The sequence below is a fragment of the Lissotriton helveticus genome, chromosome 3_1 (genome assembly GCF_964261635.1).
Source record: "Lissotriton helveticus chromosome 3_1, aLisHel1.1, whole genome shotgun sequence".
NCBI lineage: Eukaryota > Metazoa > Chordata > Amphibia > Caudata > Salamandridae > Lissotriton > Lissotriton helveticus.
This window is the reverse complement of record NC_136061.1, coordinates 900,021,511-900,048,298: the sequence shown is the minus strand read 5'-3', so window position 1 is coordinate 900,048,298 and position 26,788 is coordinate 900,021,511. Positions and strand designations below refer to the sequence as shown.

Genomic DNA, 26,788 nt, shown 5'->3' with positions numbered 1-26,788 from the left:
TGCTTTAAATGGGGCAGTACTGTCCGTGCGGAGTATCGGTACTTTTTTATTTTGAGAGACAGAGTACCGGCACTACTAAGGAGAGAAGCAATACTTAAAGTTGGAGAGTACTGGCACTTCTCAGGAACAAGCAGGTTCTCTGGTACAGAGTAAGGGCACCTCTATTTTCACGTTTTAAGCTCTGGGTATGGGAATGAAATGTCCTCTGTGATAACCGAGGGAGAAAACGGGACCCGTGAAAAAGTCAGGTCACAAAGCGTTCCGTTGTTACTCACGTACAACACTCTCTGCTGCTCCTCGCCATAATGCAGGTCCGAGAAACTCCATGCTAGAATTGGTAAGTGAACACATTACTAGTAGTGTGGATATGAAACTTCACCTGTAACAATTCGGGTATGATCATCCCATGTAACGCGGTAAACCCTTCGCCCCCATCCCATCGCCTTACGAATTAGGCCTTGGCAATACTGCGACTATAAAGTGTTGTTTATCGTATAGTTGGAACAAAATAGGTGCCAAGCAGTGTGGAAGTGAGGAGCAGCCCCCTGATAACGAGAGTGCGAACCATCACCTACCTGCCACTGTAAGGGACGTGCACAGTGGCAAAAACTGGCATCTCGCAACTTAAGGTAACTGTTTTAAAACTTTGTAAGCTATTCGTAGTGCAGCACTTGAAAATAAAAAGAGGCAACAGTATCAGCCACTCGCAGCAGTCAGGGGAACTGGGCCTGAACTTCGGGAGGGGGTTAACACGTTAATAAAGTGGGAAGGGGCTAACACTTCAAGCAGTGGGGTGGAGCCATATTTAGAGTCAGCATGAGAAAATGGAATGTCAAATTGTACATTTGAATTGTATTTGAAAGCCCCAATAGGATTGGAACAAACAAGTTTTATGGATTTGATACTTTACAGGCAATTGACAGTAATCTTTAGAAAGGGTTTGGGTGCAATGAGGCTTTTACAGATTTCAATACAAAGCACATTAGATTCGATTTTTCGCAACTGTTTCAAAAAGACAACCCTTTTTGCCAAGACCTTCTGAGGCAGGTCGAGGTTCTCATGAAATATTTACCATTGCGTGTTCAAAAAGCGATCCTGTCCAAATGCTGACTAAATGTATTGCTGTCCAGTGGGGCGTTGTAATATGTGCATGTGTGAACCGCATGAATGGGTGCATGTATCCAAATATGGAGCTCAGTGGTACAACACCACCTGATGTTGTACTGTAAAAAAATCATTATATGCGCATGAACGTCTCCACTGATGTTTTTAAGCAATGGACCAGCAAGAGTAATACAGCATCATTAAAAGAATAACAAATATTCACTGTTTCACAGGATATCAAAACTACCCAATGTGGATCAAGGGTTTCCACCCACAATCATTTTTGTGCCATACAAAGAAAGAAATATATAGTTTTCAGTTTCCGAACAGTACTAAATTGCTGTATGGATTCAAATGAACAGTGGTTATAGTCAGTGCTTCTGCTATGATATACTGATATGGGCAACTAGGAAAACAAGCATTGAAAATGCAATAGGTCTCGCAATAGAAGAGTTTAACATTTTCCGTTTTGCAAATGGATGAGTGGCGTTGCATGGATGAGTGGCGTTGCGTGGGCGAGTGGCGTTGCGTGGGCGAGTGGCGTTGCGTGGGCGAGTGGCGTTGCGTGGGCGAGTGGCGTTGCGTGGGCGAGTGGCGTTGCGTGGGCGAGTGGCGTTGCGTGGGCGAGTGGCGTTGCGTGGGCGAGTGGCGTTGCGTGGGCGAGTGGCGTTGCGTGGGCGAGTGGCGTTGCGTGGGCGAGTGGCGTTGCGTGGGCGAGTGGCGTTGCGTGGGCGAGTGGCGTTGCGTGGGCGAGTGGCGTTGCGTGGGCGAGTGGCGTTGCGTGGGCGAGTGGCGTTGCGTGGGCGAGTGGCGTTGCGTGGGCGAGTGGCGTTGCGTGGGCGAGTGGCGTTGCGTGGGCGAGTGGCGTTGCGTGGGCGAGTGGCGTTGCGTGGGCGAGTGGCGTTGCGTGGGCGAGTGGCGTTGCGTGGGCGAGTGGCGTTGCGTGGGCGAGTGGCGTTGCGTGGGCGAGTGGCGTTGCGTGGGCGAGTGGCGTTGCGTGGGCGAGTGGCGTTGCGTGGGCGAGTGGCGTTGCGTGGGCGAGTGGCGTTGCGTGGGCGAGTGGCGTTGCGTGGGCGAGTGGCGTTGCGTGGGCGAGTGGCGTTGCGTGGGCGAGTGGCGTTGCGTGGGCGAGTGGCGTTGCGTGGGCGAGTAAATGAAGGGAAGCGAAAGAGAGAGAGAGTTAAAGGAGAGAGACAGAGAGAGAAAGAGAGAGAAGGGAGAGAGAGAGAGAGTTATGGGAGGGAGAGAGAGAGAGAGTTATGGGAGGGAGAGAGAGAGAGAGTTATGGGAGGGAGAGAGAGAGAGAGAGAGAAAGAGAAGGGGGAGAGAGAGAGAGAGAAAGAGAGAGAAGGGAGAGAGAGAGAGAGAGAGAGAGTTATGGGAGAGAGAGAGAGAGAGAGTTATGGGAGGGAGAGAGAGAGAGAGAACAAGTGATACCAAAAAAAGTAAGCCATGCACGAGTGATTAACGAATGCTGATACAAAATTGGTGGAGCTTGGTCATGTGATGTTTCGTTTATGTTTTATTCACAGTGGTAGTTAAATTTATTTTTTTGTGGTCGTTTATGTTTTTTAATGGCTGTTAATAAAGTAATTAAAAAATAGAAGGCATAATCATCATGTCAGGTGATGGAGAAAAAATGTATTACTATCTGGATTTCACACTGATGTGTCTCAATCTCTCTTTTTGTTGTTTACGATTTCTTATTGATCTATACAGGCTGCATCCTGAAGTGAATGCACTCCAGGATATCAGCATTTCCACTTAAAGGAAGAGGGAATGTTAAGGGATACAATTTCATAAATGTTTTTTTCTAACATACCAATAGAATGATTATTACAAAAATATGATAGACTAATCAGAAAGAAAGGGAACGTGTGTTCCAACGGTAGAGACACACACAGTAAAATAGGAGCTCAATGTCCTAGCAAGAGTCCACGATGGTTTGGGTCAACTTCGTTTTATTGCAAAAATATGATTCCAGCGTGCACGATCCCCGTGCGTAAGAATTAACCAATGTAATCCCATATTTAAGATTCGATTAATTATTTAATTTAAACAGGACAGAAACGGGACTGCCTATGCAAGCCTCTTTATCGTTTTCGCTGCGCACGGAATGTGCGAAGCAAAGATAAGCAATTATCTAATAACATATGCACAGCACTCCATTGTTGGCTACTGAAAGCAAACCGACTAACGAAAACGCCATCTTTAAATTGTGCTTCTCCGTGCCTTTATAGCAGTATTATGTTGAAAATACACTTTAGCGCCTAATTCGATAAATATCTTACGGGGCTTTTCGAGGAACTGGACAAACGCTGCAACTCTCACTATTTGTTTAAAAAACACAAAATATGTTGGTTGAAAAGAGTAACTGACGGGTCTTTAAAAAGGGCACTTAGAGGTTATAAACTTGCTACAAAACCGTTTCAACAGCATGTGACTCGGGTATTGGTTGTTAAAGCGCAGCAAACTGAAGGAAAAATATCAGTTGCCTGTCGAAGATAGCCCCACTGTTTTTGCACCGGGACGACGCTGTTTTAGTTTTTCAATAGTGTTGGTAGAGCTCAGGGAGAGCAACCTTGTTGCTTCCGTTCCGGTAAAGGCGGATGTTGTGGTCCGGCTCCTTCCACGTGTGTGCTGTTATTTGTAGTTCGTGTGATTTGCAGAGATGGGGAAGATCAAGCATGTTCGCCAAAAACTGCACGCTGCGGCCGTTCGACTAGCAGGGGAGCAACAGACGGGGGAAGATGCTCTGGGGAGCCAAGAGGAGCAGGAGCTCTCACAGGCAGCCCGACTGCGAGGTTCAGCTGGATGGACAGCGCCCCCGGGGGGGAAGGTAAGCGGGCTGGACTCTGGTAAAACAACGGGAAAAAACGGACTGTAGACATGAAAGACATACCCAAGCACCTGGATCAAGAAATATGAATGGGAGACCATTGACATCACCGAAAAACAAACAAGCTGCGAACAAAGCATCCGAAAGCAGCCTAAAGGGGAGAAAGGAGGGGTGAGTGTAAGCCGAGGTCACACGGCGGGCAGGGGAGGGGGCGGAGCGGGGAGAGCGAGAGCGGCATGTGGGTGTGAAGAAGCCGGGCCGGGTAGGGGAGGGGGCGGAGCGGGGAGAGCGAGAGCGGCATGTGGGTGTGAAGAAGCCGGGCCGGGCAGGGGAGGGGGCGGAGCGGGGAGAGCGAGAGCGGCATGTGGGTGTGAAGAAGCCGGGCCTTTGAAGTGAAGCTAAGCTTCACTTCAAAGGTGTCGGAGGAATGCGGGCGGCTGTGCACGCGCTTTTAAGCTCAATGCACATGCGCATTGAGCTTAAAAGTCACGGGCACTGCAAGGAATCGCCACGATTCCTTGCTTCTTAGTTAAAGGTTGTTTAAGCCGCAATAGGCTCGCAAGCTCGATGCGCATGCGCATCGACAGGCGAGACCTAAAAAACACTGATCTGATCCCAAGCTGTATAAAAACCTATGCAGCTTGAATGTACCAGACTCAACACTCCCACTGTAAGTGTTCTAGGAATTGTGTTTGTTATGTGTATGCAGTTCTCTCGGTTTGTGGTTTGATGTTTTCTTATGACTAACATCTCCGTATCTCTCAGTGAAATACTTGCATAATTATTTTACTTCCACAGACTCAGAAGGGTTATTTCCTACCAGAAATACATTAGCATAAGCCCCAGTGTCAAAGTAAAATACACCCAACACTAGCATTCAGAGGCATTTTTGAAAACGTAGCTGTAATTGGAAGAATGAACGAGGGACTCCTTTTATTGTGTGAAGTTATGCATGTTATCCACATTTGTGTACTACAGTCCCACCATTTAATGGGCCCATAGGAGTTGTAAAATATGATGTGTTTGTACATACAAGTTTGGCTTTTGCTGAGCCCAACTTTATAAGGGTTTTACAGACTAAGGCAGAGTGGCTTTCGCCCTGTTCTCTCTTATTAAACTCCAGCCTGGCATACTATCTTAAGAACTCTGCTTTGTTATTCATCAGATAATTTGCTGGTGTTTTTGCATTACTGAAAGTTTGAGCTATTGGCATTGCATTATTGTTTGCAACAGCAACAGATCAAATTTTCAGTAATGCGAGACTTATTGCATTGTAAATGCTTGTTAATATTAGTAAACCACCCCTAGGGAAGGCTTTGGTAGTCCACCAGGCCGGTGGACCAATTGGCTAACATGAACTCCCACTAGCCACTGTGTTAAGTGCCAACTCCTATTTGGGACCACCAAAAATATTACCCAAAGTTATCAATTTAATTTTTATGTTAAATCTGTCTCATCGCGAGTTCGGATTTAAGGCAACTTTGAACAGAAAGCCGACTTTAAAAAGTCGCCATTTTGTTGCCCAAACCTTTGTTAGCCTCGCCTGAATATCTGCAGCACATTAACAGTCACTTTGATAGATATTAAATGCAGTACATAATTGAACCAGTTTCATATTACTATAAATGGTGTCTGTCAGACCTTTATCCTTTCGGTAAAACTTTGGGTTTAGTGAACAATATCTGTGCTTTTTCTTTTTCTTTCATTTTAAGGATATTCTTACTTTCTGGAATTAACCCTGTAGTTTTTTTTCTTAATATGAAACTGGTTCAATTATTTACGGCATTTAGTATCTATCAAAGTGGCGGTTAGTTTTGTCAAGAGAATGAACAGACAAGTATTTGTATTTTTACCACCATCTTTGTACGATCAAAAACAACATCTACTATATTTACATGTCAGCCTTGAAAAAGTCTCTAAAGACAAAACACGTGTTGGCTGATCTAGGCTGGAAGTACCAATATAAAGAATAGACCAACAGTGAAAATAAATTAGTATCATTTGGGCTTTTGTGTTGTCTTTGTTCTCGGGAAGAGAGACAAATGACTTGTGTATTCTTGTACAAGGATTGATATCTAGTATTAAGAACCATATTTATGTCTTTAATATATCCATGACTTTGATGATTATGTTTACTAATCTATGAGGGTGCGGAATGAAGTTCTAATGAATACGCATATCAAAAGCGGCAGGGGCTTTGAAGTCACTGGCCTTGATATGCTAAATCATTAGCCGTCCTGCTGGAGGTGTGAACACCTTCCTCCGGAACGGACATTGTTTCTGGCCTCTGAGAGCATGGGCTCTCTCACCTGCAGGGGGTCAGAAATACGTCTAGTGTCAGGCTGGACGATACCAGTCAGCCAGGACACTAAATAGTGGTAGGTTTTTCATGGGGCACCTCTAAAGTGTCATCAGGGAGCATGTCATAATAAATCTTGTAATGGCAACAGTACAGATTTATTAAGACAAGTTGTTTGATGTCATAGGTTTCAGTAAAGCCATCATGTAGCTGGGGAACTCGTAATGGCCAGTGCCCAGTACAAATACTTAAGATGGCTTCCCTGTACCATCTAGTAATTGAACGAGACAGCATAGGGGCAATCTTTTCTTGCAGATATGCCTTCATATGTAATATAATACACCTTGCCTTAGGGCTAGAAGGACTGATTAATAGGTGACTTACATATATAACATGCAGCGAGTGTGCAGTTTCGGGTTTTCACTCGGTTTATTTCACAGCACGCAATATGCAATGGCAGGCTGCATGCAATTTGTATGGGGGTCCTTTAGGATGGCATAATACATGCTGCAGTCCTTGGGAATCCTCTTTGGTACCTGTGATGTGTTTGTTGTGCTTACTAGTTGAACTAATTGGTTTATTAAGGGGTGAGGCTTATCTTCTAATAAAAAAACAAAATTAAAAAAAAAAAAAAAAAAACTCATGAGTCCCTTTCTCACTACTCCATCAGGATTCAAGCAAGCCGGGCCGAAGAGGCTGAAATGCCAGAAACCGGTCCCCGGTAGCTTGTCTCCTTTCTGGTGAAGAATTGGCTTTGTAGTTTGGTCTGCCCTGTTCCCATGATGCACTGGGCCAGGGACAGACTAATTTGCATATAGCCAGGTTCTGAGCTGGGATGGGGCAGTGAGATAAATAACGGTGATGGATCAAGCCCTGATCTTTGGACTGGGTAAGAGTGGTCTGCTTAATTCAGACACTCTGTTCATCACCACCCCCTTTTCTGTATCGTTTTTGGCCACTATAGGTGTGGCAGGGTATACTCAGACATGAGTCCCTTTCTCACTGCTCCATCAGGATTCAAGCAAGCCGGGCCGAAGAGGCTGAAATGCCAGAAACCGGTCCCCGGTAGCTTGTCTCCTTTCTGGTGAAGAATTGGCTTTGTAGTTTGGTCTGCCCTGTTCCCATGATGCACTGGGCCAGGGACAGACTAATTTGCATATAGCCAGGTTCTGAGCTGGGATGGGGCAGTGAGATAAATAACGGTGATGGATCAAGCCCTGATCTTTGGACTGGGTAAGAGTGGTCTGCTTAATTCAGACACTCTGTTCATCACCACCCCCTTTTCTATATCGTTTTTGGCCACTATAGGTGTGGCAGGGTATACTCAGACATGAGTCCCTTTCTCACTGCTCCATCAGGATTCAAGCAAGCCGGGCCGAAGAGGCTGAAATGCCAGAAACCGGTCCCCGGTAGCTTGTCTCCTTTCTGGTGAAGAATTGGCTTTGTAGTTTGGTCTGCCCTGTTCCCATGATGCACTGGGCCAGGGACAGACTAATTTGCATATAGCCAGGTTCTGAGCTGGGATGGGGCAGTGAGATAAATAACGGTGATGGATCAAGCCCTGATCTTTGGACTGGGTAAGAGTGGTCTGCTTAATTCAGACACTCTGTTCATCACCACCCCCTTTTCTGTATCGTTTTTGGCCACTATAGGTGTGGCAGGGTATACTCAGACATGAGTCCCTTTCTCACTGCTCCATCAGGATTCAAGCAAGCCGGGCCGAAGAGGCTGAAATGCCAGAAACCGGTCCCCGGTAGCTTGTCTCCTTTCTGGTGAAGAATTGGCTTTGTAGTTTGGTCTGCCCGGTTCCCATGATGCACTGGGCCAGGGACAGACTAATTTGCATATAGCCAGGTTCTGAGCTGGGATGGGGCAGTGAGATAAATAACGGTGATGGATCAAGCCCTGATCTTTGGACTGGGTAAGAGTGGTCTGCTTAATTCAGACACTCTGTTCATCACCACCCCCTTTTCTGTATCGTTTTTGGCCACTATAGGTGTGGCAGGGTATACTCAGACATGAGTCCCTTTCTCACTGCTCCATCAGGATTCAAGCAAGCCGGGCCGAAGAGGCTGAAATGCCAGAAACCGGTCCCCGGTAGCTTGTCTCCTTTCTGGTGAAGAATTGGCTTTGTAGTTTGGTCTGCCCTGTTCCCATGATGCACTGGGCCAGGGACAGACTAATTTGCATATAGCCAGGTTCTGAGCTGGGATGGGGCAGTGAGATAAATAACGGTGATGGATCAAGCCCTGATCTTTGGACTGGGTAAGAGTGGTCTGCTTAATTCAGACACTCTGTTCATCACCACCCCCTTTTCTGTATCGTTTTTGGCCACTATAGGTGTGGCAGGGTATACTCAGACATGAGTCCCTTTCTCACTGCTCCATCAGGATTCAAGCAAGCCGGGCCGAAGAGGCTGAAATGCCAGAAACCGGTCCCCGGTAGCTTGTCTCCTTTCTGGTGAAGAATTGGCTTTGTAGTTTGGTCTGCCCTGTTCCCATGATGCACTGGGCCAGGGACAGACTAATTTGCATATAGCCAGGTTCTGAGCTGGGATGGGGCAGTGAGATAAATAACGGTGATGGATCAAGCCCTGATCTTTGGACTGGGTAAGAGTGGTCTGCTTAATTCAGACACTCTGTTCATCACCACCCCCTTTTCTGTATCGTTTTTGGCCACTATAGGTGTGGCAGGGTATACTCAGACATGAGTCCCTTTCTCACTGCTCCATCAGGATTCAAGCAAGCCGGGCCGAAGAGGCTGAAATGCCAGAAACCGGTCCCCGGTAGCTTGTCTCCTTTCTGGTGAAGAATTGGCTTTGTAGTTTGGTCTGCCCTGTTCCCATGATGCACTGGGCCAGGGACAGACTAATTTGCATATAGCCAGGTTCTGAGCTGGGATGGGGCAGTGAGATAAATAACGGTGATGGATCAAGCCCTGATCTTTGGACTGGGTAAGAGTGGTCTGCTTAATTCAGACACTCTGTTCATCACCACCCCCTTTTCTGTATCGTTATCTTCTAATAAAAGACTCCTGGTGTGGCCAGGAAGATGAACAGTCGTACCTGTGTGTTGCAGTGATTACTACTCTATACACCACATTTCTGGCGACGAAGGTGGGATCGCTTGGCTGTTCTCCCATCCCTAGCGGTGGAGTCGTGTGCGGGCTTAAACATCTTGCTGGGCTGCTGCGTTGGTCTCCTGCCCGCTCCGGCTGTGTTTGGGGGGCGTGGCCTGTGCTACGCGGCGAGCGTGTTGCAGCGGGCCGGCTGGCTCGCGGCAGGGACAGCGCGTCTACTGTGTTCTCCTCAGTGCTGTCAGTCTGGAGCTGGAGGATCGCTCCAAAGACGGAGGAGAGCGTGTTCTGTGCTGTTGGGCGTCTCGTAGCAGGAGCGCTCTGTGGGCCTTGGTGCACATTGATTCAGCTACTCTTACTGACGCCAGTGGAATGCTGTAATACCAACTGCCATACACTATTGCAAATAGCCAGTTGTTTGAGGGCAATAGTGGATGTTGGAACATTGAGGCTATTTCAGATATTGAGTCTGTGAGCCTTCTTGTGGATACCTGCAGTTGGCCTGCTATATGACAGTGAGTCACGAATCATTGTACAGTGAAACCCATTTGCGTGGTTTGTCATGTCAACTGTACCCCCGGTGGAACATTTCTTGCTGGATGGTCCTCCATCTGCCCAGGCAGATTGGAGACTTATTTCGAGGCTATCGATTTATCGGAGGAGCGGAGGCGCCCTATGCTGCTGCATCTTGGAGGGGCGGCAATACATCGTTTGGGGCGGTTAGTGGTGGAAGAGACTCCACATACTTATGACACTTTGAAGCAGGCTCTGACTGCCCATTTTGAGCCACTGGCAAACCCTGATTATGAAAGGTTTTTGTTCCGCCAGGCTAGGCAGCTGCCTGATGAGTCTGTGGATATCTTCTTTGCTCGGTTACGTACTTTGGCCAGTACCTGTCGATTGCCTGATGCTGCAGACAAAATTAAGGCCAAGTTCATACAAGACTGCTATTCGAGTAAACTTCGTGAAGCAATACTCCAGGTGCCAAACATGCCTATGGCTGACATGTTGACTCGTGGCAGATCCAAAGAGCTTTCAAAGGTGAGGGCGGCCCATATGGATGCTGCTCTTCAACAGGCTGTGAAGGTGGAGCCGGTGAATGCTGTTTCAGTCCGGGTTTCTGAGAAGCAGAGGAGGCTGCACCGAGGTAAAGTGGAGCGACCCCGGACATTTTACGGTTGAGGGGGTTTGTTTCCTCATAAAGGGACTTGTCCTGCGGTTGGGAAGCGGTTTTCTAACTGCAATAAAGTGAACCATTTCGCAAAAGTGTGCCATTACGCTCCTGCCCAAGGTTCTGTTCCTTTGTCATCTGCCCAGGTGTACTCAGCTGTTCCGATGTTGGCAGAGGGGGACATGGATGACGATGAGGAGACTGTACACGTTCTACATGCCTTGCAGCCTGGGGGTGCTGTACGGAGAGGCTTACCTAAATGTTATATACAAGTGAATGGTCATTCAGTGTACACCTTAATAGATACAGGGGCATCCATTAATGTTTTGGCCGAATCTATGATGAAGGAACTTCCAACTATACCTGTTTTGAGTAGAACTGCTATTAAAGGGTTTGCTTTTGGAGCTCGTGAACACCTTCCATTGGATGGAGTCTTTTCTGCTGAAGTATCTCATGGTTCATATGTCACCAACACATTGGTGTATGTTACAAAGAGTGGTCAGGGCATGTTGTTGAGTTGCCAGATGGCTGAAAGACTGCACTTGGTTGTCTTTGCAATGGCTATTCATCAATGGACTGTTGAAGACTTGCTGGTTCAATTCTCGCCGTTGTTCGACGGCATAGGATGTTTGAAGGACAGGATGATCAAGTTGCATATTGATGAGTCCATCCAACCAGTGGTGTTACGTCACAGAAGAGTGGCTTTTCATCTCCGGCCGAAGGTGGAGGCAGAGTTGGCAAAGCTGGAGGAAGCAGATATTATTGAGACGGTGGAGGGGCCGACTCCCTGGGTGTCACCTATAGTGATTGCTCGTAAACCTAAACAACCTGGGGAGGTCCGAATTTGTGTGGACATGCGGTTGCCAAATTTGGCGATCAAACGCGAACGGCACCTCACACCTACCGTTGATGACCATTGTGGTAGAAGTAAGCGGGTCTCGGTGGTTTTCCAAAATGGATCTCCGGGCCGGGTACCACCAGTTATTGCTTGACCCTGCTTCACGAGTGATAACCACGTTTTCAACACATGTGGGCCTACAACGTTATAAACGTTTAAGTTTTGGCATCTCCAGTGCGGCAGAGGTTTTCCAGGATACCATTCGAGGGGTTTTGTCTGGACTGGATGGTGTTATAAATGTCAGTGATGACATCTTGGTGCATGCCCCTACCTTGGATGAACATCTTGGCCGCCTTAAAATGTGTTTCAGAGGTTATTGGAACATGGTTTGACCTTACATAAGGAGAAGTGTGAGTTTTTGAAAACAGACGTATCATTTTTCTCAAAATGGTGTGTCTCCTGATCCTTTGAAGGTGTGTGACATTCAGTCTGCCTCTGCCCCTGTTAATGTCTCTGGCGTACGGAGCTTTATGGGGATGGTTAACTATTGTGCCGCTTCATTCGTAACTTATCCACTCTGACAGCTCATTTGCGGAACTCCCTAAGTTTAATGTTACCTGGGACTGGGGTCTGGAGCAAGAGTCTGCTTTTCAGGCTACCAAGAAGGCACTGTCCGCTGATACTACTTTGGTGTACTTTAATCCATTGCTGGACTCTGAGCTTTCCGTTGATGCCCAGGTCCGTTGATGCCAGTCCAGGAGGCCTGGGGGCTGTCCTTTACCAGCGGCGGAGGAGTGGTGAATTGGCTCCGGTGGCATATGCTAGCCGGGCTTTGATGCCACCGAACAACGATACTCCCATATCGAGAAAGAGGCCATTGCAGTGCACTGGGGGTGCCGTAATTTTCATTTGTATTTATATGGTCAGCCTTTTGTTGTACATACGGACCATAAACCTCTTGTTCCTTTGTTTATGGGTTCTTTTTCAAAACCTCCTCCTCGCATTGAAAAGTGGATTTTGCAGCTGCAGGATTACTGTTTTATTGTGGTCTTTCGTCCTGGTGTTTTAAACCCTGCCGATTATCTCTCTCGGCATTTTCATCCTGCTACTGCTGCTGAGGAGTATGAAGCTGAGGAATATGTGCAGATGGTGATGGAGCGTTCAAGGCCTCTCCCTATTTCTATGGGGGAAATTGTGGACTCAACGGCTCGGGATGGGTGTCTACAGCTGCGCCTCTCTGCTGTTGGTACTGGGAAGTGGTCTGAGATCTTGTCTTCCTCTAAGAGTCGTACGGAGAATGCTAGGTCTGCCTTGACATCACTATTTCAGGTGCGGGATGAACTGGCTTGTTCTCCCGAGGGGTGTCTCCTGAGGGGTCCACGGTTGGTGATTCCTGCCTGTCTTCAACAACGTGTGGTGGACTTGGCCCATTTGGTACATCAAGGGGTTGTGAAGACCAAGTCCCGTTTACGATCTAAAGTTTGGTTTCCCAGATTGGATGCTCTGGTGGAGAACACAGTATTGGGTTGTGCGCTGTGTCAGGCTGCTGGGGGTGGGGATGCTCCGGTTCCCATCGTCACTGAAGGTATCCCCTCGTTCCCGTGGCAGAGGGCGAGTGCTGATTTTGGTTGTTTACCTGATGGGCGGCATATGCTGGTGGTGATAATGACTTTTCTAAATATCCCGAAGTGGAAATCATGGACACCACCACAGCATGCCGCACTATACCTATGTTCGATAAGATCATGGCGACCCATGGATTGATCTCCGAATTGCGCACTGATAACGGACCCCCTTTTTCCAGTCATGAGTTCTCCACATATTTGCAATCTAGGGGTGTTGTGCATCGAAGGGTCACTCCTTTGTGGCCCCAGGAAAATTGTGAGGCTGAACGCTTTATGCGTACCATCAACAAAGCAATCAGGATTGCCGTCACAGACCGTCAGGATCTGGATTGTGCCATATTTCTATTCTTGAAGGAATATCGGATGACTCCTCATTCCATCACGAAAGTCAGCCCGATGTCACTTTGCATGAATCGCCCCATTAACGATTTTGTGCCCCGAATTGAGGCGGTCCCTGCAAGTTATGCTGCTGTGGCTGGGGAGTTGAAGAATCGGCAAGTGATGAATGATAAGGTGGCACTTAGCCGTGGAGCTAAACCCAAGACTTTTTCAGTTGGTGACATTGTAATGGTGAAAAACCGGCATCGTAAAGTGAAGTTTAGTCTACCGTTTGAACCTGAGCCTTGGGTTGTGCAAGCTGTTCATGGGACAAAAGTAACTGCCGTGAGGGGTGGGTTGTCTGTTTCTTTAAATCTTATCGAGCTCCTGTCAATGTTCAAGATTATGACCTTGTGGTGCCATTTGATGAAGATTCTGTAAGTTCGGATGATAGCTTTACTGATTAGTGTCCAGGTCTTCCTTCTGCTCCGGTGGCGGACATTGTGCCATCTGGCCAGTAGAGTGTATCTCCATCCATCTCTCCATCTGGTGTGGAGGTCAAACCTGTTTCTGTGTCTCCCCCTATTGAACATCTGGTACCCGAATCTACTTCCCAACGTAAGGGTGTGGGGAGGTATCAGTTACAGTCATGTCCTGCTCGGTCTACACGACTGAGGGATTATGTCACTTGTTTGAACTGAATTTGTGTTTATTTTATGTTTTTGTTAAATTTGGTGAGGAATGTGATGTGTTCGTTGTGCTTACCTTGTTTCGACTGGCGGTTCCTAAAGGGATCGCGTTGATTCACCTGTTTGATTTATAGGGTGGGGAACTAATTGGTTTATTAAGGGGTGGGGCTTATCTTCTAATAAAAGACTCCTGGTGTGGCCAGGAAGAAGAACAGTCGTACCTGTGTGTTGCAGTGGCGTACCACTTACTAAGGACTTACTAAACGCCTAAGTGTGTGCCAATTGTGTTACAATTATACCATGTTACCTTGTTTTAGTGAAAAAGCACCGAGGCCTGGTTAGCAGGGACCCAGTGCACGTCAGTCGAAAAACATCAGTACCAGTAGCAAAAGGAGGGGGGGCGGGGCAGGGGTGAACATGACAAAAAAGGGGCACCTTCCTGCATCTGGTCCCTGCAGCAAATAGATGTGTTTATTTGTAAAAGACTGCTGATCTTGCTGTAACTGGGAGACCGGCTGGCCAGTGGCAAGCGGACCTGCAATGAACTCCCGTGCTACACCCAGTCCTGGGGCCGGAGTCGACCCCTAAAGTACATGGACCCCAGGGTGGCCCCAAGAAAACACACAGCATCTCTTCAGCAACCTTCATCCTCGGCATTAGGACCACTTCTTGACTGGATTTATTTAAAGGGACACCTACGAGGTACCAAATCCAAGGCATGAGCAGTACTGCTAACGGAAATCTGGCACTTCCTGCCTAGTCAGGCCAATTTTGGTAGTTGTAGTGTACCTTCCAGACTTGTCGATTATTGTGGTGGTCTGGAACTCCAGACACTGGGGAACGCCAATGACTGGAAACTGGATCCACTGGTCTTCCAGAGAATGGTGGCCAGGTGAGACCCATGGGAAACATCCATTACAATGCGGTCTTTACACCGCAATACATTTACAACGTGGTCATTACAACGCAAGTCGTTACGACTTGCGCTGGATGCCGCTATATACTAAGGAATAGTATGATTTAATATTGCAACACCTTCTCTACTGTTACTTAGGCTGGAGTTGGAATGGTAAATCATACTATTCCAAAGTCCAGCCCCTCTAGTGCACGCCGGTGTAACGTCTTGCGTTGTAATAATCGCATTGTTAATGTATTGCGGTGTAAAGACCGCTTTGTAACGTTATACAATCGAGACCCATGCAAATGGGACCTCTTTGCTACTCGTCTGAATCAGCAGCTGAGAATACTTCATTTGATGTCTGTATCCAGGGTCATGGAAGTGGACACAATTCTCCACAATTGGAGAAGGCATGGCAATTACGCCTTTACTTCCTTTGCCATGATGATGGCAACCCAAGTAAGAAGCCACAAATCAGATGTGGTCCTGTGACGCCATTCTGGAGAGTTCAACTATGGATTCCAGTTCATCTGGAGCTTTCTTGGGACTTACAGGTTCTCTCCCTCAGAGTTTGAGTATTCTTAAAGATTGCAAAAAGAACAATTGATGGATGGAATGCTGAACTTTTTTAAACATCCACCCCAGTACAGAAGTTCTGGGCCTAAAGCCATCTATTCTTTTGCACACCATGCCATTCCTGTTTATACCCAGCCATATGCAAATCAGTCTTGGCCCTGCTCCCCATGGGAACAGTCCAGGTCGAACTGTCAGGCTATGATCATCCTAAGTGGCCATGGGTACGCCCAGACGTGGGTCCCTTGCTCGCTGTGCCACTGGATTCAAGCTAGCCTGGCTAATGAGGGTTGATACCCTGACACCGGTCCCAAGATGCTTGTTTCCGGTCCAGGGAAGACCTGCCCTGGCTGTTCAGGCTGGACTGTTCCCATGAGGAACAGGGTCAAGACTGATTTGCATATGGCTGGGTCCAAAGTGGGTTGCCATAGTGAGCAAGAGAATGCTGGATTAAACACAGATCTTTTGACTGGGGGTGAGTGGTTGAAATGTTTCTACATTCCGTCTTGTTGTATTTGCTACATTCTTAAGGATTGTCAGGGCAGTCGACCGCTGATTCTAGAAGGATCCCTGAGGCTAATGGTGAGGCATGTTTCAGGGGCAGGTTGGCGATACCAGGTCTTTCAAGACAGACAGAACCCCTTAGAAGTCTTTATTTTTTTCAAGTCGATGATGGGAGTCACTTCTTTGTCAGTAAGCAAGCTTTAAAACATGGATAGTCTCTCGCTCTACCGTCTATTCTTAAGACTATATGAGAATGAATGAAACCTGTTTATGTTTGTTATTGTTGTTTACCAGAAGTGGCAAAGTCTAAGAATTTGAAACAGTTGCCTTTATTTTATGCATAAACAAAAGAGGCTAATAAAAAACTTTTACAACAATACAAAATAAATTGTTGACTGTCACAATAGGTTTACCATTCTTCAGAACTTGTGTTGTGTCTGGATCTAAAAATATGTATCAGTGGACTAGGCACTGAAACTGTTTGCTTAAACAATAATAATGATAATGTTAAAATAAAAAGAACTAGCTTTGCAAGATACTGCAAGTGGTTTATTTATTGGGTAGTCTTGTATAGGTCTCATATGTTCCATTACAGCTCCTTTAGTGTGCTTGGATACAGGTGCTATCATTTAGAAATGGTTAGGTGTTCACACATTTGGTTTATAGGAATCTCTTGAGTCAATGGATAGAACAGTCATTAAAGAATGAGCATAATTTCTGCTCAAGTTTTTGCAAAGCATCCCCAGATAGTGCCTCTTTTGGAGGTTTTTTTTCCCCAACTGATGATGCATGGATTCTGTTCTTAGTTGTAGCCTGAGCATCCTGCAGATTTAGGCTTGAACTGTCCTCATGCGTTTATAATTTGCACTTTGGTTGATGGATGGAGTGAGAGTCTGCTGATCTGAGGTCTCTGAAGGCGTTGCGGTGAGGTGCAAGATTTTAAGGAAGTCTGAGACGTTGCTCCAACACAAATTATATGCAGCGCACATGTTTCTCAGGTTTAATTTAGACCATGTGGAATAGACAGTTTGGGACTTCTCTTGTGACAGCAAAATTCACTTAATCTTTCTTGTTTTGCATCTACAAGTTCCTTGCTTTACTTTTTCTGGCGAAGCTCAGGGAAGTGTACGCTATATTGGCTTTTGTATAGTGCTTTATGTCGTACTAAAGTGGACTCAAACCACTCACAGGAAAAGGAAAAATGGAAAGTAGGTAACAACAGAGACAATGAGGAAGGAGCCTTGGAAATGGGATGTAGCTGACCACAGGTCCCTGATAGGGAAAGAAAAAAGATAAAGTAATAGGGTAACAGAACAGAGACAAAAGATCAGGAAAGGTCAGTACTTTGAAGGGGGTTGGGGGAGAGGGGGAGGTGTAAAGTGTGTTGGTAATTAAAGGTGCCAAGATCAGAGTTAAAAACCATATTAGATTGTTGAAGATGCAGGGTAAGAACAGAGAGCTCCCATTAGAAGCAGGAGCCTGTCCCCTCCAAACAGTGTCAGCATTAAAGACCTTTCATATATCTTCTTAATCAATACATTTACATGCAGGCGAATTAGTACAGAGGCATCGGGATTCGAGGAGGAACCATCCATAGTGAACTGAAAGATTAGAATAACATAATTGGATTTGTCTAGCCTGGAGAATCAGTTAATGACCGGGGTGGGGGTGGGGGGGGTGATTCAGTGATGCCACTGAAAAACGTGCAAGAAATAAATCTTTCCAGGCAGCTACTTATGTAGCAGTCTGTCACTGTTTTGTGAATGCCAAAAAAGAAATCAATTAAAAAATAAACTGCATAAAAATCAGATTGCTTAAAGATGCCATTGCTTGTATTTTGACCCACAGAACAAATTACAGCTTCCTTCTCACTTACCTTTTGTAGTCTGCATTTTTTCTTTCCTTTGGAATATCAAAAAGCTGATCAAATGTAGATAAGTATGTAATGTAATCAAGTTTCTGAAAATAAGAAAGGCTACATTAAGTTATACAAAACAGTGAAAACGGATGACAACTCTGGTATGACAATCCAACGCTAAACCATTTAAGCCATTACAAATGCTTAGTTCAATTAACCTACTACTGCATTCTGATTAATTTTAAATTCAACTAAAAAAACTGCAGGGTAAACCTTCGTATCACATGCATACAATCTTTTAGAAAAGGTAGCTTTGCCTCCTTTTGCTTAGCCATTCTTGTTAACTATATCCTAAGATTTCGAAAGTCATCAGGTAAACAAAGAGTGGAAAAATAGCAATAAAATTATATGATTCTTTTTTTAAACTGATCAATAAGGGAAAATTACTTCTTACCCGGTTTCTCCATCATTAATATTCTTACTTTACTTGTAAACAGTTCATTATCTCGGCACAGATGAAGAACAAATTTTTAAAAGTACATGATTTTAACTCTGAAATTAACTGAAAGAAGAAAACAGGCCATTACAGTTCTACGCCGCTGCTCTTTGGGCTCCTTTTCCAAAGTGGGAGCAGCCAAAGACAGCCCCTACAGACCTTGTTCACTGTCGGGTCGTGAGATCAGGCCTCTTGGTAGTCAGTCCTGTTGCAACTTGCTGCTGTCTCCTCCACATCTCGGTCACAATAGTTCTGTGGTTGAACCAGCATGCGAGAGAGATCTCAGGCCCTTCTCATCACACTTTCATGTTACTATTACAACTGTTTTATTCACTCTTTCCTGGGCTTCCTGTACAGGCATCCAGCTTAAAGGCTAATAAATGTAAAGACCTTTCTATTCACCAGGCAAAAGTGAAGATATAGTATAAAGAAAAACTGGTTTTAAACAACCAGTCGTTAAGACAGAAATAAATATTCCCCGGCGGTGAAAGAAAGCTGCTACAGACCCATGTGCTTTGAAAATGCTTGGGATGCTGACTTTAGAACCTCCTCTATCAGCTGGCTCAGGAAGGAGCCTTTTGACACTTCAGAAAAATGTAGGGTGGAAAGCTTTGAAATCTGTTTTTTTGCAAATATTTCACAAGGTGGGAGATGGTTGAAAATGCTCGCTTCTATCCGGGCACTGAGAGGTTTGGGCAGGATCACCATATCATTGTTCTATCGCAGGTATAGCAGTCTCAACCATGGGTAAAAGTGGTTTTATCTACCTGTGCATGTTAGCTGTATTTGGAAGAAAGGGTTCTGTTGCTGTTGTAACAATCTGACAAGTAGGGGACATGAACATGCTGGTCTCTGCCATATCATACGTATTGCACTTTGAGGGAATCCCTCCTCTGGTAATCACACAGATCTTAGCTGTTTGCCTTATGTCTTCATCTTTTCTGATTTATTTATCCATGTGACACTGAAAAGAGAACACAGAGCGAGCAGCACATTGAGCAGCTTGTAATAATCAAGCATGAGCAAATCAGCTGTGCTGTTACACCCATGATCTATTGATTAGATGTGATCATAATTTCCTTGAAGACAAATCTAATGTTTTCTTTGTTTCCCCAGAAAGATGCTATCAAATTGCTCAACAACTATTGTTCCTTCTTCAGAAGGCAGAGGAATTTGTGGTGGCAGGCGTCTCAGACTTTCTTTTTCAAAGTATTCATCCACCAGCATTCCTTTTATGGGGAAGCTGTTGGAAAGCATACACATTGAAATGCTTAGGCACCACAAACACCAATAAAATAAAAATAAAAAAAGATTTTCTTCAAAGAATTGAATGACTTAATCTGCAGTCCTAAATTTTTTTCCCAGACCTTCACTTGACAGACTAAACAAAATTAGGGTGCGGGAGGGAGGCATGGCTTGACGCCCACGGAATATGGCGGCGGCTCAGTGAGCTGCGGCGCAGATTTGCTTCTTTTCTTTACAGGTCCCGCAACCCTTTTATCATTTGAGACGCGGTTCCAGCACAACGAATTGCTCAGCGTCCATCTGGTAGTGTCGACAGCACACCAGCAACGAAGAATACGAGGTATTCCACCGTTTATCCTTTTCCTCAGTCACAGCCACCATTTTGTGTTCGGCTGCTTCATTTTCTCAACTTCTCGTCTTCCTATTATAAAGTGACCCGCTACATGCTTCATTCAGCCCACATGTGCGCGCTCACCAACGCGTTATGACCGGATTCATTACTATATTTCTCAAAGCTCCAGTCATTACTTGCCGTAGTCCTGCTTCAATAATTAAGTATTTTTTACATTTTTAAATGCACTTGTTACCTTTTCATTCGACAATGTGGCTAATGTTTCCTACTAAGTTTCTATTATTGAAGTGAAGCTCTTTATGTCTAGGTTCTATTTTCTCTGTGCACTGTCACCATCGCATCGCTACTTAACTCAGCTCATCGCCTCATATTTCCTTCTACTGCTCACCTTACTCCGGCTCACAGTACAAGACTATCAAGCATTTTATTTGACCGTTACTTTTGTATGAAGATACTGTGCTTTTGGCCCTTACACCAATGGGACTATACTTCTCTTTTTTCTTATTGGGCAACCTTCTACAAAATGCTGGCACTTCTCCAAAGTGAGTTTTTGATACTCATTAAAATACCACCTTATTAATACAGCTTTTATGTTAGTAAGGAACTTGTAACTCTCTTCGTACTTTCATTATTTTTGAGGATTTCGTCTGGTCAAGAGAGAATTTATTTCATTGGCAAGAACCCTGTTTTAATTGTTTCTTCTTCTTCTTAGCCTTCACCTATAAACTGTGTTCTTGACAATTGGCATAATTTTTGTCTCCAGTTAACACTTCTGTCTTTTCAGCCTATGGGGAGATTAAAGAAGCTTGCTTCTTCTACTTCCTCTCCAACACGTCATTTTAATAAAAACTGTTTTTTCGCAGCTTGCTGCAATGGAATCTACTTTGACCCCTCAACCAAATGTTGGCACTGCTCCATCTGGGTCATCAGCAGTGATCACCGTGGCGGGTTCTGTAAAGCCAATCCCAAACGACTCAAAAAGGACCGTCCTTCCCCTACAAAATCGTCACCACCTGCTTCATTAGACCTATTACTGGAAGAGATACGCTCACTAATACCATTTATGGAAGATACATATTCTAAACCTCAATTTCTAACAGACAGATGGTCCCAAATGGACGAACGTCTCCTCGCAGTGGAACGGAGCATCTCCTCACATAGCATAACTCAAAGCAAAGTTAATCTCCTACAATCACAGGTCTCCTCCTTGGAGTAACATGTCGAGCATTTGGAAAACAGAAACAGGAGAAACAATTTGCGCATATATAGTCTGCCAGAAAAAACAGAAGGAGGGGATCCTCTCACTTTTTTCAAAGACTTTCTACCTAAGGTGTTGACTTTGCCTGAAGATACTGTTTTAAACTTTCAACGTGCACATAGACTGGACCGTTTACATGCAAGTACATACAAGCAAGTTGCTAGATACATTTCTATTAGATAGTTCTACCGGCATGAATTAATTTCTACACTCTTCAACATGGCACAATATTCGTATAACAATTAAAGTCAAAACCCATTAATTGGAAATCATGGAGACAGAAGGGCCTCCTCTGGGTCCATCAGCTAATTCAAAATAACAACATTTTATCCTTTCACCAAGCTAGAACTATTTTTTATTTGCCTTGAATTTAGCTGTTAACCAGTCTGCTCTAATTTCAGTTCCGTCCAATATCACTCCTAACACTTCCCTTGAGTTTCTCAATTCAGATCCCAAAGCATCAAAAATGTATACCTATTTACGTAAATCACCCCCCTCAAGAGATAAAACCAAAATAGAATTGGATTGGGAACGGGATTTAGATGTCGATTGGTCTACTCATTTATGGAACAAGATTTGGCTTAAGATCAGGAAAACATCTAGAGTGGCTAACACCACACAGACGTCTTTTTTATCTACAACAGGATACTTCTTTCCCCCCAGCCTTTCTCCATTAGATAAACATTGATTTATCAGATACTTGCTGGTTATGTGCCTCCAAGGATGCGGATTTAAAACATTTGCTTTTTACTTGCCCATTTGTTAACGATATTTGGAACTGTGTTTGGAAATAAATCACCCTAATCTTTCATCATGTGGTACTCTTTTCCTTTGTCAATGTTTTTTTGGTCTCAATGTACTTTCAACATGCATATTTTGGATTTACTTTTGGGAGTGGCGTTTCAACAGATTACCAAACATTGGAAACATGTGTCTTACCTCTCTTTCCAGGCCTGGTGGTATGCTGTATGTTATAACCATAGATTGGATACTGTTTATGTATATCCACTGTAGTTGTAAAACGTTTGAATATATGGTCTCCAGTTACGACGTTCATAGATTGTCATGCTAAAATTTCACATGCTCGGAATGTTTTGGAACAAGAGGTTTTAAAACCTCGTTGACATTCTGTTTTTTCTCTATTTTTAATATTACTTGTATAGACTTAATAGGATTGTGTTATGTTTTAGATAAATGACCAGATTTGTTTTTTATGTATCATTTTTCTACTGTTAAGCAACCACTCATCCATGTATATATATGCTTTCATAACATAATACATATATATCGTTATTGTATCCCCTTTTCTTTTTCCCATTCCCTTTTGCTTTAATAAACTTTACTCTTTTCAAACTTAAACAAGCATTTACAATGCAACGGTCTCGCCTCTGCAAATGTTAGAGCTATTGGCATTGTAAATGACAACATTTTTATTTGTGTTAGTTTTGAAAACAGATAAATAAATGGCATTGTCATTTACAATGCCATTAGCTTAATCTCGCGCAAATGCGGGACCTATTGCATTAGCAATGCAATAGGTCGCGTATTTACGCGAGTTTGAGCTATTGACATTGCAAATGACAAGGTGTTTTATTTATGTTTCAAAAACACACACACACACACAGCCACACACAAAGCCACACACACATACAGCCACACACACACACAGCCACACACACACACACAGCCACACACACACAGCCACACACAGAGCCACACACACACAGCGCCACACACACAGAGCCACACACACACAGAGCCACACACACACAGAGCCACACACACACAGAGCCACACACACACAGAGCCACACACACACAGAGCCACACACACACACAGACAGAGCCACACACAGAGCCACACACACAGACAGAGCCACACACACACATACAGAGCCACACACACACACATACAGCGCCACACACACACACATACAGCACCACACACAGCGCCACACACACACAGAGCCACACACACAGAGCCACACACACAGAGCCAGACACACACACACACACCACCAAGCCACCACCTTTCTTTGACGGTGACTGTTGCACTCTAATTTTCTGGTGGAAGGGCTCTCAAACAGTGATCTAGCCACGTTTAACTTTTTTTTTCCAGAAACGAAGTTCTAGTTACATTCTGTGGCGGGGCTTGTGTGGAGCGTCACGGCGCGACAATGAAGGCGCAGCATACTACGTGAAATAAAAACAGTACACATTTCCCATGTATTAATTTCTTTCGGGCCACAGGCTCATTGGCTAGTGCAGTAAACTGCCAATAGTATCTCGGGTTTGACTGTCACCTGCCTTGTCTCCTTTGCTGGACCACTTTGAAAGTCCCATCTGCTCCACTCCAATTAGAAATACTCCAAGGCATACCAACCCCTAATTCACATCTTCGGGGGTGGTGGTAGGGGGAGGGTTCTTTGCTTGATCCCAGCACAAGACGGCCCCCGTGGACGTATGCCATGGTTAACTAGCCACTCGCAAACCCCACATCAAGGCCCAATTACATTGAAAATATAAATATATATATAAGCATAATATATGTATATTTCGGATGCAATGTCTAGCTAAATAAACCACGTAAATCCCCAGCCTTCCTTTGTCACCTCTGACAACTCCGTGCTTTGCTCCCTTGAGAGGTGGCCTCCACAAGGCACTCGTTCAGGCATATCTCCCTGCCTTCAGTAAGAGGCCAGACCAAGGGGCACAGAATGCAGTGTGACTCTGCAAAAAAAACAAACAAAGAACGTCAATTGAGTGTGCAAGACAGCCAACTCCTCGTTGAATAAACAGTCCTAAATGATGAGCTCTATAAATGGAGCAAATAGATACGTGTCCTTCAAATGAAAGGAAAAAAGTATATACCACCGAAACTAAATAGCACTAAACGTCCCTCTCCCACGTTAATGACTATGTTCTGTTTGGCGATTCACACCTGCCTGTCCTTCAGGGAAAGGACAATCTCAGAATCAAGTGAACGTCACAGTGGAGACATTGTTCTTCCGCTTTAGGAAGGCAGTAATCATAGACCGGAAAAGCGAACTTTAATTGGTAAATACGGTTTTTAAATGCGTGAACGTTTCAGCCATTTTGAGCACGGCACGTTCGTAGTTGAGCAGCCTAATTATACAACGAAAACATTGTACAAAATGAGAGTTGTGTAATTTTTGTTGTTGTTTGTACTTAGTGATGCACCACCGATGATGCTTTTACATATGGGTATTACATCTATTAAATATATTACACCGTACTGATTTTAAAATGTGGGCTAATTCTAAAGTAGCAGACCATTTTTTTTCTATCTGTATCTGGATTTCCTCGGCTCCCAAGGGCCTCTACCGCCCAAGATCTTTAACGCAGTATTTTTTTAGTACTAGTACAGCACGGACTGCATTTACCTGCATGCATCCGGTACGAGGTCAAGCAGCCTAGAAGTAAAAGCGGAAATAAAAGACGACAAGAGTGCCGGGCTGCTACAGGTTACGCCCCGTGTCAGTGAGTCAGGGGAATCTGCTGAAACTGAAAGAGGAGGAGCCGGTGAGTCACCGATCCTCCATTCTTAGTAAAGCTGAGCCTCACTGTATATATATTATTTTGTGCGCCCTGACAATAAGCAAATATGACCTTAGTGACAAGGAGGGGGGAGGTTGGCAAAATTCCATTTCACATACAATGTAAAAGATCTTTGCACCAGTCCTTTCTGGTGCTTCCAAGTGGTACCAGGAGTGGCAATGTGAGACCCAACGCTGTCTACATAAAGGCCTGTTTAGGGATAGCAGCCCCTCTATAAGAGGACATGAGACTGTGAAAATGGCCTCATGAAGGGACTCGTTGTTTTGCCCAGAAGAGTACCACAGTTGTAAATGACCATTTTGCCTGCAGCTCCAAAAATCGTTGTACTGGTCCAGAACTGATTATAACTAGTGACTAGGCTAGCAGTAACCCAAATAAAAAGCACATTCACTCCTAATTCAGAACTCTGTATGCAAGACGCAGCCCACTTCACAATCAGAGACGGACCACTCCCATGGTATGCTGCAATAGTTCTCTTTTGCTTCCACCTGCAGCCATTGCGGGACACCTGCAGATACATGAGGATGAGTAACATCTACCCCACATGGATTAAACAGCGAGCTGGCTCTGCCTTGCCAGGATCTGAACCAGGAGCAGATCTTTGCAGCATGCGCGCAATCCACTGAGCTATCACGCTGGGTTTACTCTAAGTGGGTCTGGTTGGATCCTCCTTATGCCCCATAAGAGTCCCTCTAGTGCACAACTGGGGGCATTTCAACGAGCAGGGCAGCTGCATCTGCGCAGGGCCCAGAATGCATGTCTGGTGTGCGTGCTGCACGCAGTACAAGGGCTGTCTGGGTTGCACCTTTTTTTTTTTACAAACTTGAACGGTTTGAAGTTGAGCAGATAAGCTACTTCGGGGCAGCAGCGGTGGGAAACTTCTGTTCATAAAACAAAACAATACCGAGGGGAGCGGCTTAAAGTGATGATTGATCTGTAATACAAATGGCAATACAGCACTGTCTATATCTGTTAACACATAATCTCGTAACTGGAGCGTATTTAAACAGCAAGTCACAGCTTGGTGCGTGATTTGACATTTGCCAGGGCAAGGCAAGGGGAGAGGAGTTGGCCTAACAGCTAGGGCGCTGGACCTCGGGAACTGGGTTGGAGTCTCAGCAATGACGCTGAACATCCTGTGATTCTGGGCAAAACACAATCTCCCCGTGCCTAACAAAAATGAATGTGTGTCCTCATGTAACGTAACTGGTGATACCCGTTCTGATACCCGATTCGGGTCAAGTTCGCGCTATATAAAACTCTGCAAAAAAAAAACAACGTGTTAACGGATGGCAAGAGTGGGCGGATTCAAGTACCAGAAAGACCACGTTTATCTTACAGATCAGTGCATCGTGCGTGCAACACCTTCAAGCAGGGAGTACACAATGCACTGACCCTTAACCCAGGTAATGAAACAGCCTCTACTCTCGCCCCCTGTACCCAGCCCCCACTGCTCTGCACTAACTGCCTGCCTTCTGGTGTAAAAAGCTGCCAGTGCACGCTTCATGACAATGACTAATCCGTGCACACTGGCAGTAGGTGTGTATCGAAATCACCTTTTAGCTACACCGCACTTCATACCTTACTGTGTGGGTACGCATAATAATGATTACCCATTGGAAATTATACTTATTTTATTGCCCTGGAAGGGTGAAGGGACGAGTGAATATCGGCTGAAGAATTTAATCGATTTTAGGAATCATGCCTGTGCACGCTAGGACTCCGTTACACTTTCAGAGCTCACAGACATGACAACAGGGCTCACACACACTGACGGGGCTCACAGATAACTCCTTTGGACTCAGACACATGCTGTGTGGGGGCAGCACTCTCTGTGGCAGATGTAGCGCTGCCGGTTGAGGTCCGGGTGTGGGCGTGTGCAGGAAGCTTTTCGGCGGCCGGAAAGTTTCCGGCAGTCTCAGAAGGCGAACTAATGTGCACAGAGGGAGGCCCAACAGGGACGGACGGCGAGAGAGTGAGAGCCCTTCTAGATCAATGCGTTAGCTGAAATGCAAACAAAAACAAGCGCTCGCCATGACACAGCCCCATCCCTTTCAGACTGACTTCC

General features: G+C 45.2%; 1 protein-coding gene across 1 annotated transcript in view; it reads right to left on the bottom strand.

Moving 5' to 3' along the window:
* SF3A3 (splicing factor 3a subunit 3) overlaps positions 1–26,788 on the bottom strand; it is a 241,738-nt gene that overhangs the window by 147,471 nt on the left and 67,479 nt on the right. Inside the window, exon 7 of the mRNA XM_078681237.1 lies at positions 17,810–17,892. Within this exon, the coding sequence (XP_078537363.1) occupies positions 17,810–17,892 (83 nt within the window). The remainder of the gene's footprint in view (positions 1–17,809; positions 17,893–26,788) is intronic.